The sequence below is a fragment of the Strigops habroptila genome, chromosome Z (assembly GCF_004027225.2).
Source record: "Strigops habroptila isolate Jane chromosome Z, bStrHab1.2.pri, whole genome shotgun sequence".
Lineage (NCBI taxonomy): Eukaryota > Metazoa > Chordata > Aves > Psittaciformes > Psittacidae > Strigops > Strigops habroptila.
Genome location: NC_044302.2, coordinates 53,995,043 through 54,015,366, shown reverse-complemented (window position 1 = coordinate 54,015,366; position 20,324 = coordinate 53,995,043). Strand labels below are relative to the sequence as shown.

Sequence of the window (20,324 nt, the reverse complement as noted above, 5' to 3'; positions counted from 1 at the left end):
TGGCTAGTATTTTAGATCCAGCTGATCCTGGGTCTACGTTATATTCCTCCTTGGCCAGCTTTCCAGGCTCCTTAACATTCATTCAAGTGTTTTCACAGGAAGTAATCATATTGTATCACAGTTTCTGCTGTGTGATGATAAACACACCAGCCTTTAGCTGTTGCTTGATGAAACAGGCTTTACTACTATAATTATCCTTTTAGCCACAACCGATTTCCTCTCTCTGAATACCAGCAAACAGAACTACCAGCCATATTTCATCTACCCTTCCACTGCAACTTTGTCAAATGAGAATTGACAAGTTTGTATCCCCACTAAATGTCTTCCACCAGTAAGATGCATCTTACACACCCACATCATGCCTGATGGCTCACAATGATGCTGTGATAAGCAAATACACAATCTTTCCCTCCTGCTGTCACTGTCAGCTAAATCACCAGTTTCTAAAGCAAACCTGTAAATGTAGTATAAAAGTAGTAAGTCACACTAGAAGCCACTTACACCAGCCTTTGATCTGTTGAACTCCCCTGTGCCTCGCAGCTCTGACTACCACTAAAACAAAGTCAGTTCCCCAGGTATTGTTTCTGCTCTCCCATCCTGCTCTCTTAAAACATCCAAGCTAGGTTCTTCATGACTAGAACTGTCCAGGAGCTTTCCAGCAAAAGCGGGTTTTTTCCCTGAAATATACTGAATCATGAAAACAGATATGGTCTTTATCATGCAAAACACTGCCTTTTCTCCACATTAATTGAACAAAAGTCACACTGAAAACCAGGCAAAATTTACTGGAACCTGTCTCTCACTCTGCTAGCTAAATTTGTGAGAGTGGGACTTCAGAACAATCCTACAAAGTTACACCAAAGGTATATTTTCCATTGAAAGGTGTCCAGCTCACATGGAAAATGAAGTCTTTAAGAAGCGGGATAGCACAGAACAACTACAAAACACATAATCGGACCATTAGAGATAAAGAGAATTCCTACTATTCGTTGTTTCTAATTCATTATTTTAAAGGTCATTCTTATATCTGTCATTGTGTTTTTACAAAAACATCTTTTCTTGTCTAAATTTCCTAGATCTAACTAGTTTTGTCTGTAGCCTTTGATGCTACTTACTTTTCTGTATTGTAAGTCATACAACATGTTATGAGCCAAATATGGTGGCGAAAATTGTTCTAAGTAACGTGCCAGCAGGTTCATTACATCATGCATAAGCTTTCATAGGGTCTTCTTTGCTAAGAAAAAACTTCAAGAAAAAGTTTACTGAATTTAAACGTAAGTTAATCTTTTCACAGATTTATTGCTTCAACAGCACACTGTAAATGGACTCCACTCTACACTCTTCTTCTGGCAGCAGTTACCCAGAAGTATAGTTTAATTATAGTTTGCTTTAGTCAAATTAGTTGTGTCAAAACACTGGAAGAGGCTCAATACTTTAAAACCCAGAACTCATCCCAAACCCTTTTACATCTTGCACTGAGAAGGCACAGCATAATTTAAACATAAGTAAAAAACTGCAAAATCACTAGTACACCATAACTCAAATTTCAAAATATTAAACGTTAAAAGGAGGTAAATAGGACACTGGTGTTGAGCAAAACCCTGTAGTTCTTAAGATGACTCTTTCTGGAACTGCTACAGAAACCTTTATAAACAATCAATCACTACCTTACACAGACTGTCCAAGGAACTAGATGTGTGTATGCTGATCTTCCTCTCCACAGAGACAAGTTGTCATGGTTTGAGCCCAGCCGGTAATTCGGAACCATGCAGCCGCTCGCTCACTCCCCCTCCTTCTTCCTCCCCGCGTTCCCGGAGGGATGGGGAGGAGAATCGGAAGAATTTAACTCCCACGGGTTGAGATAAGAACAGTCCAGTAACTAAGGTATAATACAAAACCACTACTGCTACCACCAATGATAATAATGATAAGGGAAATAACAAGGGGAGAGGATACAATCGCTCACCACCCGCCAACCGATACCCAGCCCGACCTGAGCAGTGATCTCCACCTTCCGGGTAGCTCCCCCCCAGGTTATATACTGGGCATGACGTGCTGTGGTATGGAATACCCCTTTGGCCAGTTTGGGTCAGGTGTCCTTCCTCTGCTTCCTCCTGGCTTCCCCTCCTCCCTGGCAACGCATGAGACTGAGAAAGTCCTTGATCGGAGTAAACATTACTTAGCAACAACTAAAAACATCGGTGTTATCAGCATTGTTCCCAGGCTGAAAGTTAAAAAACACAGCACTGCACCAGCTACTAAGAATGAGAAAAATGACTGCTAGAGCTGAACCCAGACACAAGTGTAATCTGTTCCAGTGAGACAACTGAAGTACTTCTAATTATAATTCATTGAAAACTACTACAATAAGGCAATTCTAAATGCTACGTTCTAATACTTCAAACAGAAACGTAACAAATAACTCCTAAAGTTAAATGTACCATTCCTGTTGTATAGTCTATTTTTCTAAAAAATAGATGGCAACTAAACCAACTGTGCAGAACTGCAGATAACTTACTCCCAATGTGTCATATGAAGATCACTCCATTACCTGATGGAATTTGTGTAATAGATTTGGGATTTGTATAATAGATACTAGTAACCCTCAAATAATTTAAACCCTCAGATAATTTAAAACTGGGGGGGAGACAGGGGGAAGAGGAGAGTTTGAAGAGGTATGACCGGACAAAGAATGTTATCTATGAGCCAAGAAGAGCCCCATCATCCTTACTGAAGTCACAGAACAATGGAAATGTGCGTCTCAGAAAGACCAATCATTCACATGGCCTCATTTTAGTGCCATCCCACCTACACATATAAAATATATGTATAAATATATATTTATGAATAGTTATCAGTAGAAATATATTCATATATTTATGAATAGTATATCAGTAGTATATAATAGGAACTGATAACTATTATGAATAGTTATCAGTAGGAACATCATTCAGCAAGGATGACTGCCAAGTCCAGCCCTCGGACAGATTCACCCCCTGTAGTGTTATGGACCTTCCATTGGATGGATGGATGGATGGATGGACAGACGGATGGACGGATGGCAAACAGATCTAAAATGCACCTGTTGGTCCTTGTGGGCAACAGATGGACCATGGAATACAACCAAGGGATGCATGTAAATAAAGAGAAAAAGCTAATGAACATTTACGTAATCCTACTGAAATGTAACATACATTCAGAAAGAAAGAAAATTTACTCAAATATCTTCTTCCAAGGTATTAAAAAAGCCAGTGGTGCTGCAATCCTACACAAATAATGGAATATTTCTGTGTATACAATTTCTAAAAGATATAACAGCTCATTCAGTACTTCCTCACTTTAGCATGAATGATCCCTGCAACTCTGTTCTGCTGGAATTTATTTTTTTTCTGGTAATAACAGCTGATCTATGCCACTGCCTACATCAACATCATCACCTCTCATGGAGGGGACATGTACTTGGCTGTGATGTTGTACTGAGTTGATGCTGTCCTGATCTCTAAATCCTACGCCAATTCTATTATTTACTTTTTCTCTGTCTTTGTTTTAAGTTTTGAATTCTCATCTTGTTTTGTCACTGAGTTGCAATATAAATTTGGCCAAGATACTTAACCTCATGTAGTCTTAACTAGCATTCAGTTTCGGGAGTGTATATTTATACGCTGAATACTAATAACCTGAGATATTCAAAACTAGTGGGTATATTTTAAAATGTTGACATAAACCACAATTTAAAGCCTAGTTTTTATATGCAACATCTACAAAACAAGCAATTGCATGCAAACATACATACATGAAAAATGTTTGACAGAAGCATGCTCTGAATGCCTTTTTTCCTGTTACCAGCTAAAATTACTGTGTAAATAAATGTATTTTTTTACTAAATTGCAGCTACCCAGATTCTGAATACGCATTCTCCAAAGCTACACATCTGTTAATCTATTAAGCATTTAGGCTCTACATCCTTTAAATAAAATGGGGAAAAGGAAAGGTGAGAGCCACTATAAAATATAGGCATGATTTGGACTTTGAGTCTGCAGTACATAAAATTCCATTTTCTTTGACAAATGCAGTTTCATGTTCACTCAAGAAGAGTATTCCATAAATATATCTTAGAAATCATAAATTCAAAATTATTAACACCTAAAGATTTATACTTGGAAACTTCAAATTAAGAAATGCAGACTTGCCACAGGCATGTTGTTTCTTTTCCTTATGCAGCCCTCTGGAAGTTTAAGATCCTACTACTCTTACCAGAGGTGACTTTATTTTATAAAATTTTTAAAATCAAATTAGCATTTCTGATCCAAGTGCTACAAGCCATTGTTGAAATGGAAGGTCAAATTTTACATTACGTATGTGACAGTAATATGACTTTAAATGTATTTTTAAGACATACTGGGTTAAAGACACACTGAAAAAACTCCATTTTTAAACTAACTTAAATTATAGAGCTGTACTGTATGCATTTGCTTCAAATGACTACTCAAGGACTGACTAATACCGCTAAGAATAGAGACAGCTATTGGCAAGCCAGACATCGATCAGATGTGCAGCTATTAAATGTGCAGAATATCCATAACTGCTCACAAGGCACACTCTGCAATCCTTAAGAAAACAAATACTGTATTTTCAGCCTTACGTGCCTAAAACATTACAGATTTTATGGCAACCATGACTATGTCACAAAAATAACTATCACCTATTCTGCCAACCCATGTAATAAATTATTGGTGTCTGTCTGCTCATTTCTTCCTTCACTCAGTAGTTCCTACTCTTTATCTCAGAAGGTTGAACTGATCAATAAAACGAGTTTTATTCTGGAATTATCCTTATCTCTCAAGTAGTTTTGTTTCTACTACAGAAGAAACAGAGGCTCTGTAGAAGGGCTAGAAAGCCTTAAAGGTTGTCTGTTTATCCCAACTACGTAAGTGGAACTAATAAAATAGGTATCTGTTGCTCAGAAACCTTGCCTAACATTAAGTACTTACCATTTTTTAAGAATAACAACACTAAAGACCACCCTATGACACTTTCAAAACCATTGTGTTTAAGTCAGCTATCATAAAGCCCTCATACTACATTAAGAAGGTAACCACATTATAGTTAAGATCAGAAGACACCTTCTCAATTTTAGAATATGAAAAGGGAAGACAACTGATGGAATTCTCAATCTGCTTTGGTCTATACAAGCTCAATAAAGCAAGATATGGTATTCTACTCTCTCTGTCTAAACCCTAACCAGACCCACATCTGATTTCATACCACTTTAGATCAGTGGCGGTGCTGTGATAGTAAAGATAAAGTTATGTTGTATAACTAAGGTTCTGATTTTATGGTGTATAGAAAAATCTACTGCCTATATATTGATGGTACAAAATGTATTTAAAATTTATTTAAAAAATAATAATTAATAAATGGAGCTACAGCTAGTACAGCGAAGTAAACTAGAAAGTAACATCTGTGCAAAAGTGATGAATTGGCCACCTACCTTATTCCTCTTCACTTGTATGAAAGATACTATTAATCAGAAATAAATCTAATTAAAATGGAATTTATAATTCTACTGAGACAACACACAAACTTTCTGTACACGCATCTCTAAATGGTCAACTACAATAAGAACCTTTTCTTTTAAAAGAAGTTGTTTAGTGGTCTCCCAGCATTTTGGCCTTCAGGTTTTGTATTTTGATCTGTCCTTATGTGGGCAAGAGAACTGATTTTTTATTTTTATGTAAGCCTACGTTTCAAGGAGCTGGAAGACACAGTAACAGCACAGCAACTCACAAGAGCCATGCCTTCAGTTTGGTTCACCAAAAACACAATGATCAGAGCTGACTGTGATTCAAGCACAGTTTCCAAATGAACAGAAGGAAGTAACTACCATTACAAAAGGAGGCATTAACCAACTACCAAGGCTGCTAAACCAAAGCAAAAAATTCAAAGATAGCAAACACTTGAGTACCACAGAAAAAGATCTTCATTTTGTTTGGTTAATCGTACATTAAACAGATATTGTATGTGGTTGCATGACTTGAACTCCATTTTTGGTGCATGCACCAACTGGCTAATGAATAAAGATGTTTCTTGTCTGCTGCCTGTTATGAAACGTTCTGGAAAGCCTTTATTTTATTTTGCCTCATACAGTACGCTGAAGCAGTATCTTCAACTAACCACAGATGGCTAATATAGACCAATAAAATAAAGCACAATCAAACTGAAAACCAAGATACAATTATACTTGAACAAGCATGATACAACTCTATACTTGCACAATCCAAAGCAGAACTGGCAGAAAAATCCATTTTTAAAACAGCCACATAATCTGTAAATTATGTCTATCCTGTGATAACTGAGTGATGCACAATGTTAACAATCATTTGATTTTGCTCAAGTACATGTTATATTAGATGGAACACCACCACTGATTTACTACTAAAAAACCCGAAACAATTCAAAACCCCAACCATATCCCCTTTCCAAAATAAATACAACAGCTTCTCTAAAGCAAGACAGGGTTTAAAAAACTTTCTTCTATAAAACTTCAGCTAAAAATTCTTTACAATGAACTACTTTAGTGATATTCCAGATCATTTAGTATTCAACAAAGTTTCTGTAATTATTAACACTGCATAAGAAAGTCCCTTTGCTAAACATGACTAGTCCTAGAAAAAGCAACACCTATGATACATGGAAACATATCACCTATGGCAAAAACCCTTGCAATTAAGACTCAGGGCTTGTAAAGATGTGTTTCTTTAGATCATTTTGGTGTAAGATGAGTAACTTCAGCACTTCTCGTGGTAAGACTAAAAGCCACTCTTGAAATATGAATGAAACTGCTGTACCTTTAGCTAATGAAACTGCATTAACCCCATTTCTTTAGTGCAAGCCTGGATTTAATCCCATCAGAACCTGAAATGCTACTTTATGCAGGCAAAAATGCAATAGTATACAAAGGATGAGCACAAGGCATTCTACACTGAGTACCATGAAGGAAATATAAACGGAAATAATCAGCCACTGTATATGTAACCTACCTCAGACAAAACACCTAGGCTAGTACCAAAAAGACCAATACAAAGGATCCAAGTTTAAATTGATTCATCCATGTAAAACACTGAAATAATTGCATATGAATGAGCTACCACTGTTCAGACTCATGTGCTCTCATTGTAGCCACAGAGGGATGTGGCACAGCTCCAAAACCCGGCCATGACTGCCCATATCGAAATTTAATCTCTGCTAATCCTCATTGAAATATCGATCCACGACTCCATTATTTTGGTTTTCTGCAGAGAGAGAGGCTGAACTGCATTCAAAGACTATTTAATTCAAGGCAACACTCCACAAAACTCAGTTTCGTTCAAATCTGTGCCTTGCCAGAACTACTAACTGTGGAAAACAGTAATTCAGGAAAGGAAAATAAATTGTATTTATGGGCATAGGACTATAATTCAACAAATTGAGTTAGTCCATTTATAAAATAAATTTATGATTAGGGTTTTTATATCTCTATGTCGAATTACATCAATCCAGAACTGATGGCTTCAAGAGAAATAAATAAAGAGAAATAAAGGTAGAGAGTTTGATTTGATGTGTGTAAGAATACAAATGGTGAGCAGAATGGTGTTTTGATAGTACTATCTTGAGCCAAGTAGCATCAGCCTGACTTGTCACTTTTAAGCAAATTTGTTTGCATGAAACAAGCAAAAGATTTATCATGCAAAATGAAATAAGAAAGGAAGGAATTATTTTCTTCCATTATTTCCAATGCAAATAATTTAGAAGAAAACAACAACAAACAAAAGGGACATAAAAGAAATCTTTGTTATTATGCTTCCTTAGATAGGTTACTACAGGAGAAACAGGTGATCAAACAAAAAAGAAGGGAAACATAGTATGACTGACAGCTTTTTATATGCAAAATTCTATCCATTTTAGTCTATAAACTCTCTTCTACTTTCAACTCCCTCATACCCCTTATATCATAGAATCACAGAATCATAGAATGATTTGGGTTGGAAAGGACCTTAAGATCATGTAGTTCCAACCCCGCTGCCATGGGCAGGGATGCCTCACACTCAACCATGTCACTCAAGGCTCTGTTCAACTTGGCCTTGAACACTGCCAGGGACGGAGCATTTACCACTTTTTTGGGCAACCTGTTTCAGTGCCTCACCACCCTCACAGTAAAGAACTTCTTCCTTACATATAACCTGAACTTCCCCTCTTTTAGTTTAAACCCATTACCCCTTGTCCTATTGCTACAGTCCCTGATGAACAGTCTTCTCTGGCATTTTCTGGCCCCCTTCAGATATTGAAAGGCTGCTATGAGGTCTCCACACAGCCTCCTCTTCTCCAGGCTGAACAGCCCCAACTTTCTCTGCCTGTCTTCATATATTACTTAATAACCATTTATGTTCCAGAGAGACAAAAGAGATTGGGGATCTCTTACCCAGGCATAAAATCACCTAAGTAACTTCCCATCCCATAACTCGCACCAAGCTTGTAAATTTGCAGAGGATTTTAAAAATTGCCTAAATTAGAAGAGTTTAATGCAAAGCTTACAACAGAAACATGGATCCAGACAGTTTTACTCTTAAGAGAGTATTTTCAGAAAGCAAATTAAGAAAGACCACAATTAAGTCCTGAGAATATGGTTACAAACCTGGCTGTATGTTCACTGCACATACCAGGAATAAGAACTCACCCTTCACCCACTTCTATATCCCAGAATAACAGGCATTCAGCTTTTTTCAACAGTTATTATGTCTTTTTTTTTAATTCCTGCCTCCCATCTCGAGAAGGAACATGAAACATTCCATACCAGAAGCCTTGAGGCAGAGTTACACCTGAGTTTTCCAAGTTATAACCCAGTTGCCAGGCTAATCAGTGTTCTCACTAACAAAAAGAGCTCTGAGAAGTTTAAGCACACCTGAAGCATTGTTTAACAATGTTTATAAAAGATGGCATTACTATAGTGGCTCTAGTCATCACTTGGGCAATTCGCATACCTAGCATTCCCCTTAAGCCCAGAAGGCCATAACAGGATATTTACTCTGTACTGAATCATAAAAAGTTTTCCCCATTAAGTGAATTAACATCATGTGCAGAAATATCTGTATTTTCCTTAACATACCGCTATCCAAATAAGCTTGACCTGATTTGACCCAGTTAAACTTCTGACATCTAATGAGAACTTAAGGTAGAACAGCTAAGATCATAAAACAAGCATATGCAATTGCTGGAGGATAATCACACAGAAACTAAATCATTTCACATTTGGGCAAATTTCTACATTTTTGGATGCAAAACTCATTCAGAAAGTAGTTCTGACTGAAGTACCAGCAGACCCAAGAAAAACATATATAGCACAGGCTTCCAAAAATTTTTACTTCTATTCACTTATGCATGTTTATTAGCAACTGTTCTGATATCAATTTATCATTCTAAATACATTGTTCCACAACTAACACTAGAAATTTTATTCATTCATTTCCTTCCAAGTAATATTTCTTTGCTTCTTTATGCCATTATTAGAAGCAACAGAAATAACCAAGAAGACCAGATTGTCCAGGCAATGACACGTTAACAATGAAGGGTTAACTGAACTGCTAATGTAAAACAGATGTACCTCTAATATAGATATTTTGGTCTACTGTTTTATAAAAGTTTGACCAACTACCGCGTGGATATGCAATATAACACACATGCATGTGCTCAGCATATTTCCCGCTCTTTCCATTACATCGCTTCTTCTGCCAAACAAGAAGCAACCAACCAACCCTCATGTCACATCCATACATCATTAGTAAGAGACTGAGTAAACCAAGGAAAGGCACGCGCTCTACAGAATTTCCGCAAACATCTCATTCTCCTACAAATCCAAATGGCTTTGACTCAACTCTTCATACCCTGGTAGATCTCTTTATCACATAGCAAAGAAAGGTGTGCATCATTTGCATGCTACCTCTACGAGATCATCAATTTTCACAGACTCCTCCTTGAATATCCTCATCTACCATCAGCCCCATGACTCCCATACCTGATGCCTTCTATTTTTCCCTATTTCCCAGCTTCCCTGTTTTTATGGTATTACACCTTGGAAATCATGGATCTTCTTATTTTTCCCCCTATCACAATCTGTCATTAACAACCAAACTGAATCTCCATTCTTTCAGGTCCAATAAATATTTTTAAAAAGAAAGACAAACAGTAGTGCTTTTAAACCAAAACTACAAGGGTTACAACACAGAGAATATTTGTTTCTTTTAAAAATTCTGGTTCACCTGCTAGAGAAGAAACAATCGGCACATACCATGAGATATGAAGAATGGTCAGGGATAAAAGACTTGGAAAAATGCTAATTTCACTATTTCACTAGCCAAAACAGATGTAGCTGGGAGAGTCTCTGTGCTCTGTCTTTACTTTTTAAAACAGTTACTTTCAAATTAGGGGGTCAGAACTTCACTAATTTAATTAATGCAAAAACTGTACTCAATGAACTTACCTGTTTTTTTCTGAGTGAAAAAGTGAGATTTACTGTATCACTTCTGTATCTTGCAAAATAACCTGGACAATTTTATACTTAATAATTACAAGGGGTAGCAATCTAAAGTGATTCACGACAGTCTCAGTTTTTTAAAATAAAGCTGCTCTGGGGCAGCATATTTCTCAACTCTAATTATGGCTTGGAAATACATTGTAAAGGAAGTATTTGTACAGAAACTAAGCACTTTAGGAGAACAGCAGGCTATTATAAACAAGACTGGAATCACAAATCAAACCTGTTTCAGGATGGAGTGATTACATGATTATACGATAACTCTTAGAAGAAGAAAGGAATCATTACCACATGGTCTGAGGCATGTTGGCCCAACATTTCACATACCATGCCACAGTGTTTAATATTAAAGGAAACAGAGATCATTATAGTTCAAAAGTAGTCTCGGGCTAAATCTAAATCGATTTTCTAAACCTTTCAGATTTATATTAACACTATTGTTCCTATGCTTAAAAGACTTTTTCTTCTTATTAATTAGCAAGAGTTCCCAAATACACAAAACAAAAATCCAACCAATGCTGTTTCATCCAGACTGCAGCATCAGGGCTTAAGAAGGAAAATAAAAACAGAGGTTTTAGTCCTTTATCTTCCTTGGTTTATGATTCTTGATGACACTAATCAAACATTTAAAATATCATCTCCATACTCCTTTTCTTTACAAAAAACAAAGAAAGAAAAGAAAAAAAAACCCACAAAAAAAACCCCAGCATATTCAGAAATTCTGTTTGTAATTAACTTTCTGCTCAGAGAACATAAAGCAATGTTTGTTAATAGTGCTTTGCTTGTACATACATGCTGGTTATTCCAGCTGGCCATAGTCACTTTCTTGATGTTAATGATGAATTTTAGTGTTACAGAGAGATTAACAAAAAAGCAGGTAAGCCTGTTGGAGGAAGATGGTGTAGCGCCTAAGCACGCGAAAGTAAACAACTTGTTTTGTCCCATTGCAGACCAGACTCCCTAGAAGCCTGGTTGCCCTCCTCTCTCCCACTTTCCACTGCTATGCAAATCCAGGAGGAACAACGCAGTCCAGATTCAAGATATACATTGAAAGTATGGTACTCTCCCAGGAGCACCACCACATTCCATCAGTTCTACCTTATGCAGAGGTGGGAAACCCAAATTTTATTTCAACAGTTTATTTTCCCAGGCTTGCTTCTGTTTTTTTTTTTGTGCAAAGAAACCCACCTTCATAACAGACCAAAGCTGCTTTCTGTTCAGGGCTGACATTTCCATCCGTGTCTTACTTAGCCCACCTATTTTATACCGCCCATTTAAAGATGTTTAAAACACAAGTAAGATGTAAGTTAAAGTCAACAAAGCAAATTTAGAGAACCTGCAAGTTCTCAGTAAGGGATACTCACAGGGTACCCTCATTCACATACCTCATTCTGCCCCTCTCAACAAAGTTTCATTCATTTAACAAATTCACAATGCAACAGTAGGCAGACTCTGGACTAAGAAATAAAGACTTTAGCATTCTAAACAGGTAACCAAAAAAGCCTCCAAAAAACCCACCTGTGATTTCCCAAATCTTTTTGTGTTGAGTTAGCCCTATTTTTCAAAAAGAGAGGATCTAAATAAATACATACTTTACTGCTTGAATTTTTCCTCTCTTTCATTTGACGATCCCAAGAAGTTGGGTATATGGAAGGATGGAGGGTGTTCTTCACTTTAAGTCTTTAAGTACAATCCTATATAATTTCATAATCTTCCTTCTGTAATGTCAAACTTTAACCTGTATGTATCAAATGGACCACAAATACTGCTAGCAATCTTCCCCCCTGCCCTTTTATGAAAAATTGTTCGTGAGCTCTGTTTTCTAATGCTTTCCCTCAGCACAACAGCAGCTGTAATTGTCTCCAGTTTCTTTTGGAAAAGCATCTGCTGTGGAAGTTACTCAATACCAAGGTGTAACTGCAACATCTCTGAAGTGGGGAGGCAGAGGTACCATTTTTAGTTGACAAGAGGCTTGGTATTTAACCCATTTCAGGTTTGCATGTTGGTACTGTATGGCCCAGGATGTGTAATGTGGTAGCTGTTCTCCAGCTTGACTGAAGCAAGAAGTCTATTAAGTCTCAGAGCCTTACACCAGGAGCTCACAACCTGTAACAGCACAGCTTCCCAGAGCAATTTCTGAATTTGTGAGCTGCTCCTGACCACCTGCTCCAAGAGCCCCACAAAAGCAGGGATGCTTTACGTTGCACGTGCATGGCAAAGCAAATGTCAGGTTCATTACTTGCACCCAATACATTCCCAGTCAGTGCAACCCTATGCCAGAACAGGAGTTGCAGCAGGTTAAGTACTGCAGTGCCACCAAAAGGAGCTGTACAACCAAAATGGAATTCAGTACAGCCCTCCAAAAGTGCCCAAGCTGCCCAAAAATTCATGTATACTCGTCATGTCAGACACTATTCTCACTGCAGGAATCATTAGGTAGCGTAACTAAAAACTTCATACCTTAGAAGTTTTCCCACACAAAAATCTAGAAAAACTGTGGTTAAAATCTTTTTCTAGGAGGAAAGACGTCAACCCTATCCTCAAAAGTGACTATGTGCAGAATTTCAGCACTACAGAAAGTTGGGGCTTTCTTTATTTCATTACTATTGTTCTCTTACAATTTCATTCTGCTTCTTCTGAGACAGCATGTAAAGTCAAACTACCTTCAATGTATACATACAAAATAAAAAATTCCAGTTTTGTAGGAGCTCTATTATGTGTCCTGAATTTAAGGGTCACATGAATTTAAAATATTCAAAAAAAAAAAAAAAAAAAAAAAATTTAAAAAAAAATCTAAAATACCTTGAATCAATCATCTGTCATTTCCTTACTATTCGCCAATAGCACTAATCTTCAAAAGACAGTTTGTGACAGAAATAAAAAAAAAAAAATCAAACATATATTTCCTGTAAAGGTGTTTCAAGGGCTTTTTAAAAATCTTTCTGAAGTATCATATGAGCATTCCACTAGCCAAAGAAGGCACACGGGGTTTTTTCACACCCTTATTTATTTCAGTCTTAGTGTAAAAGGAGGAGGTTACCATCAGAATTATTTGTCAAAATGTCCCATGATACTTGGCACATCTCTGCATGACACAGAACCACTGACACCCATTCTTTTGTTGATGCTGGCTGCATGGATTTGGATGGTGCTCTTTAGATACACATATAACAGCTGGAGTAAATCTGTGACTACTTGCCTATAAAATATTGATCAGATTTTTAAATACTTGCTTCTTAATGAGGCCTAACAAAAGCACCAAATGTTTCTCTAGAAAGAGCTCTTCCCTGTATTGGATTGGACAAGTGTTAGGACCCAAGTCACCAGGAAAATGCACATTCATTTTCATTGCAAAGACTATTGACACTGACTCTAAGGATTTACAGAACTATAAATATGCTATTGACCATTTCACATTCTTAAGATCCAGTGAAACTACAGAACCAGTCAGATGGATTTCAAAGCTTCTCTCCGGTAAATTAACCCAGCTGGCAATGCTGTCTGTTTAGGCAGATCTCCACACATGTTCTATTAGACAACCTGCTAACTGCTGCAATGAACAGCATAGCTGTATGAAGCTGCATTCTCCTGTCCATCCTCTGTGTATACATTTGTTCTTGTTTGAACTTCCTAACAGTCTAAACAAAACCCATTGGTTTAGGTATAAGAAGACATTCAAACCTTTCTCTACCTAGCTGTTCTCTATGCATTGCCAACTGTTTCAGTTAAAAAGAAAAAGAAACATTGGGAAAAGCCTTGCCTGTCACCATACAGCCATAGATCACTACCTAAGCAATTCAGCGCTGAGAAAAAACGACACTGAAGGCTTCTCTTTCTGAAATTAAAGGAATAGAGGATAAAGCACACATTTGCCTTCTTTAGAGCTCTCTTTGGAGAAACATAATGAGATTACTTCAATTTCCATGCTAGCAGCAGACCAGATCATTGATAAAGAACCAATAGCCAGATTTCTTCATTCTAAGTCCACAGTAAGTTTCTCCTACAGCATGCTCTGAAAGAACTACCAGTTTTAAGTTAAATATATCACCAGTTACAAAGAAAACTGTTCAACAACATTTAACATGCGCTTTTTTTTTTCTTACTTCAAATATTATGGCAAAAGATAAGCAAGTAGTAGAAGCAACCATTTCGTAACTAATGCTCCAGCTCTGCAACTCATCACTTTCAGAAGAACAGTCTCACTGGCATCAGCAGGACTGCTTACATCCTGGCATTTTGCTAATGATGAGCAAGCAGCGGGAAGTAAGCATACAGATGGAGAATACTTGGAAACCTTTCCTTATTAATCTTCCTGCAGCAGCAGTGCAGAATCCCATTGAGCTGCAAAAGGATGTAAGAATCCACAAGTGTTTTACCAAGGATTTGGATAGGGCCATCACTATAGATGATGTGAGCTTTGAGATTACACCAAGGTCATGGTGATGGAGTTTCTAGACAGGCCATGCATATCTCCAATCTTTAGTTTGATTAGAAAATACTCACTGAGTTACGTTTCCTTCATTTGTCAAGATAGGTTGCCAAACAAAGCCAATCCTGGCAGTCAGAATTTGGTTAGTATTTATCTGGGACTACAGCTCTCATTTTACACTTGATTAACATGGTATGTTCGTAACATGGTATGTTATGAACTCCATTATTATCACCCCTCCATATTGGCTTTCAATGAACAGCTCAAGAAAAAAAACCCTACTGAAGCTCTCAAGAACTGTCAAATAAGAAATATGGGGAAGCTTTAACATTATGCTGTATCTTACATGCTTTAGCCAACTGCAACCAGTGAACTATTCAAAAAGCATCTAAATCCCATTTTAGGGGATAAGGTGCCTAACATCTGTAATAATATTCTTCTGTCTTTCTGCCTATAGAAGGAGCAGCTCTACATAGACATTTTTGCAATTTCCTGAACGCCACTGGCATGGTCTCTCCATGCCTTGAGAAGTTGGAACAAACACCAACATCCTAATTGGACGGCAAAACAATTTCATGCTAGGCCATTTTTTCATTTTATCAAAGATCTTTTCACAAAACTAGCCCTACAGTATCAGCCACACATCTGTACTGCCATGTACAACCCTCCCCTGCACATGATGGCCAAACCTTTTCTATTGGCCTTTACACTTCTTCAGCCTTCCTCCTCTGTGGCAAAATCACTACTATCAGACTACAGTTACTTTCCTTGGTGAATAAAGACATTCAGTGAAAGGCTACTATTTAAGGAGTGGAATGGTGGAAGTTTTGTTTTTAACTGAGATGCTGTTTCACACTTAAAAGAAAAATTGCTGAGTGGAATCTAAGCTGCACAGTAAGGGACTCACAGCCCACTTGTTTAGCTTTCCAAAGTGTTTGCAGCCTGGTAATCCTAACCCAAACCTGCAAGGTTTTGAAATGACAATATATCAAAGACATTCATACCATATTTTTCTCCAAAATTTCTTCATATTTAACATTAAAAAATAAATCATAATTGATGTAACTATAATTAAATACTTGTAAGTTCAAGTTTCAATGTATTTTTACATCTTAAAAGAGAAAACGTAGTTTGAAACGTTGCTTGGCTGTTCTTGCAAGGCAAGGCCTAGAGGAAACAGAACAGGGTGGAATATGCAGTGTATGTATGATATTTTTTCAAGACTTGGAAATAGAGCAACTTACATATGTAATAAAGCCCAAGCAATGACTGAATAAAGAATGACAAACAACTTAAGATTTGTTATGACAACTCTGACATAATAGCACTGTGCAATTGTTTTTTTTTAACTATGTGACTGAAACAGCAATACTCTCAGGAAGAACAGCTGCTTAACTATTTCACTGCAAACAAGACTATGCAGTAGAGGATCATGACCACACCAGTCAACACCAACAACAGTTCCCACTTTTACTTGAGATAGACAAATAGTCTATATTTCAGCTGCAGATCATGTTTCCCTTTTCTGAATGGGGACCATGATCTGAGCACATGCATGCTTAGACAGCTAGTAAGCTGGGAGTAAGCTGGTACTCCTAGGAAAAGTCTGACTGAATCATAAATTACAAAGAGGGGTCCTAGGAAACTGGGGCCTGTTTAAACAGTGAATTTCAATTTATAAATCAAGCCAAAGGAATTACAGATACGCAGTGACATGCATCACTTTTGAGCAGATATTTTTGACAACTATCTCTACCAATTTCTTTGCAAAGATTTTCTCTAACCTAATTTTACCCATACGCAATGTAGAAAAAAGAAAAATTCTAACAAGAACACGGAGTACAGGAGTCAAAAGCTTTTTGAAAACATAAAAATCCTTCACCTGATTGCTTTCAAACCACCTTCAGCTGACTTTTCTCCACAATTAATTCTGCCACCATGCTTTGGAAAATCTGACAAAATGTCAATTATTAGATGCCAACCACTTGGAGTTGTGTGAAACTTGGCGGTTTCACTTTGCAGGAGTACAGGCAAATATTTTATTTGGTGTCAATTCACACATGTTCCCTCTCCACCACTTTCAGTTTGGGTTTTGACTCGAGTAAGTCCAAGCAGGCACATGAATAGGCAGTCAAAATTTCCACATTCTACCTGGTTTCAGTTCATGACCATGCAAATAAAAACCAGGCAGGCATATCTTCATGAATCAACAATGGAACAAGTTAGATGTTCAAATTTGGAAAGAAATACAAGGAAACATCCATCATGTGATTGTGTTGATTTACACCCATCTAGCCACGCAAAAATCCCAGGATCATGGTGATGGTAACTATCCCTAGTGCCACTACCGTACTGTTTGTATTCTATATTCTGTAAAGTGCTGCAGGCGTGCACATTTATGATGCTATATAAAGGCCCAAAGTGAGAATAATAGTAGTAATCATAGGTTTTATTTTAAATCCTGCCAGCTTTCTACATCATCCCAGCTGCTTTTTACTCTTTCCATCCATTTCCAAATATCTTGGGATTGCAGCTCACTCTATCACCATTGCTGTTGTCAGTGCACCCAGTTCAGGTCTTTATCTTATAAAAATCATGACTGACCCAACAGAAATGATAACAGGCGAAATATGTTGTAAGTAAGGGAGGTATGCCATGGAAGTAATAACCATTCAAAAGGTCTGACTGTTTTAACATTTCTGCTGAGAACATTTTCACTGTGTACTTCTACAGAGGAACTGAAAGGAAAGAAGGGTATGGAGTCCCAAATCCAAATAACTACTCGTACTACATGTGGGAAGTTGTGAGATATGGAGTAATGAGGAAGAAGAAATGGAGTAATGAAGATGAGAAAGCAGACATAAAATATTGGTAGAAGTAGGAAAGAAAGAACAGTCTGAAACCTGAGATGTAGAAGATAAGGAAAATAACATAAATGAGAAAGATAACTTTAAAATACAGGATGGGAATGAAGAAAACCACAGATTACTGATGGACTGGAAGAGAGATGATGATCCAGGGAAAAGGAAGGAGAGTGAGCACAGAGGTAACCAATCACAGGCACACACTGGAGACCAAGATAAAATTAGAGACAGAGATGAGAAAAGTTGAAGAAAGAATGGCATAAGAATAAAAAGGAGATCCAAAGAAGGAAGGCGTGGGACTGAGAGACAAAAACATGCCTAGAAATGGGACAAAGCACATAAACTTCACTGGACCAAGGCAGAAGCAGGATTTGAGAAAAATTATAAGTGAGGTAATAAAAGTATGAATGACAAAATGGTTAAAAATAAGGGTAAGAACCGAGGTAGGACCCAAGAGGATATGAAAGAAGGAAGGCCTCAGGAAAGACATGGGAGTGAAAAGCAGCAGATGAAGTGGACACTCAGATAGAGACCTTGGTGTTACCCCTGCATGCAAGGTAATCTTACCAATCCACCACAGGTACTGAAGGAGGCGAAGGAGCCTGGGTAGCGGAGGACAGCACCACTGTAATAACAAGCTGTCTCAGGTTGCAATTGTGCAGCACCAGATGGGCTTTTGCCCGCACCGCCAAGCCGCTCCTCCACAGCAAAGCCAGGAGCCAGGAAGCGGCTGTCCCTCTTGAGCAGCAGGTAGAGCTCCCGAGCAAAAGCCGGGATCCTCAGCAGCACCTCATCTCCATCCTCTGCTGGAGGTGGTGGTGGTGGGGATGGTGGTGGTGGCAACTGAGAGGCAGCACCAGACCCCTGGGGCAGAGGGGACCAGTGGTAAAACTCCCGAGACTCATACTCATCCTCAGTGTCCTCCTCCTCTGCTGCCTCCCCCACAGCCTGTGCCTGCCCATCCACCAAGGAGGAGACCGAACGCACCTCCCGGGAGCTGCCAGCCACGGGGCTAGGTGTGACAGGGATGCTGAGGGTGCCACTGCGGTTCCCACAGCTGGGGGTGGCGCTGCAGCCCCCACCACCACCGCTGCCACCCGCCGGCTCCTGCTGGCCCCTGCTCCACAGTGAGGGGAAGACGATCTCCCACTCCTCAGTTTCTTCTGAAGCATGGAAACCTGTGGGAAGGCCAGAAGATGCTTTAAATAAGTGGAGCACCCAGCAGCACCTAGCGCCTGCCAGAAACCTAGCCTGTGTCTCCCATGACACTCGCTTCCCGGCTCCCAGCCCACCAAGCATGCCACCCAAAATATAATGGGCTCCATTTGCTCCTGTCATCCTGTCCTTACACATGGCAGATGGGCCAGCCGCTGGAAGTCCCTGTTCCTGTTCAGGGGTCTGGGACACACCACAGTCCTGGTAAACTGTGAGAGAGCTGGAGCTCTAGCTGGGCAGTAGTTGTGTTTGTAATAGTAGCTGAGGATGTTCTTCTCCATGACCACCACCTCCACACAAAAAGCGTTGCACAAACCTTTCGTCATTTAGACAAAGCGGCAACTTTTTCATGCAGCTAAAAAAAATTGTTACTTTAGCACAGAAAACCTTAACAAAAAAATTTGAAAATGTTAACTGTGTTCTCAGCATGTTTTGCAAGACCCACAATGATTTCAAAAGTGCTGCCAAATAGACACATCCCCATGGCCACACATTTGCGAGTGCACATACAAGTGGCAGATAGATGTGCATGCTCCGTGATCATTATCACTATAATCAAACTGAATTGAAATCACTAACTTGTAATGTCAGACTATTACACACACCATATCACAATTTACATAGAATCTCAGCATACCAGCATTATGTTTATAAACATAAACACATAGCTTCCACTAGACTGAGACAGAAGACTGTTTCATTTACACATTCATCCCACTCACGCTAGGAACAGCCCTGCAGAGGTGACAGGGCTACGTATGAAGATCATCGCATTGCAACGCGCCCTCAGAGCGGAGGCTCGCACTATCTGATCGCCCATCAGTCGCAGAGGGCGGGCGCAGCTGTTAAGGCGCCTAACAATGGGCAGGTACCGGTCACCGGCAGCCGGTGGGGCACGGAGGCCGCCCCGTCCCGCGGAAGGCGCGCACTCACCTGCGGCAATCCCGCTGGACAGCACGCACAGCTGGTAGAAAACGCAGCAGACGCGGCTCAGGCGCATCCTCCCGCCCGCCCCCATCGGCTCCGCGCCCGCGGGACGCCGGCAGGCGGGACAGGGGCGGCCGTGCAGAGCGGGGCCGGGCGGGGAGCAGCCACCTGGGCGCCCGCCGAGAAACCGCAGCCGAGCGCGAAGCGCGCTGCTCGGCGGGGCGGCGGCCAGCACCGGCGGCGCTGGATGTGCAGCGCACGGCGGGGCTGAGTGCGTGTGGGTGCCGGTGTGTGCGGGCGCAGGCACGCACGAGCCCGGCGG

At 39.3% G+C, this 20,324-nt stretch overlaps 1 protein-coding gene across 1 annotated transcript in view; it reads right to left on the bottom strand.

Moving 5' to 3' along the window:
- ADAMTS19 (ADAM metallopeptidase with thrombospondin type 1 motif 19) overlaps nucleotides 1–20,093 on the bottom strand; it is a 147,811-nt gene extending 127,718 nt beyond the window's left edge. The window contains exons 1-2 of the mRNA XM_030470481.1: nucleotides 20,009–20,093; nucleotides 18,428–19,038 (exon numbers count right to left, since the gene is read on the bottom strand). Of these exons, the coding sequence (XP_030326341.1) occupies nucleotides 18,428–19,038; nucleotides 20,009–20,093 (696 nt within the window). The remainder of the gene's footprint in view (nucleotides 1–18,427; nucleotides 19,039–20,008) is intronic.
- Nucleotides 20,094–20,324: the final 231 nt, after the last annotated feature.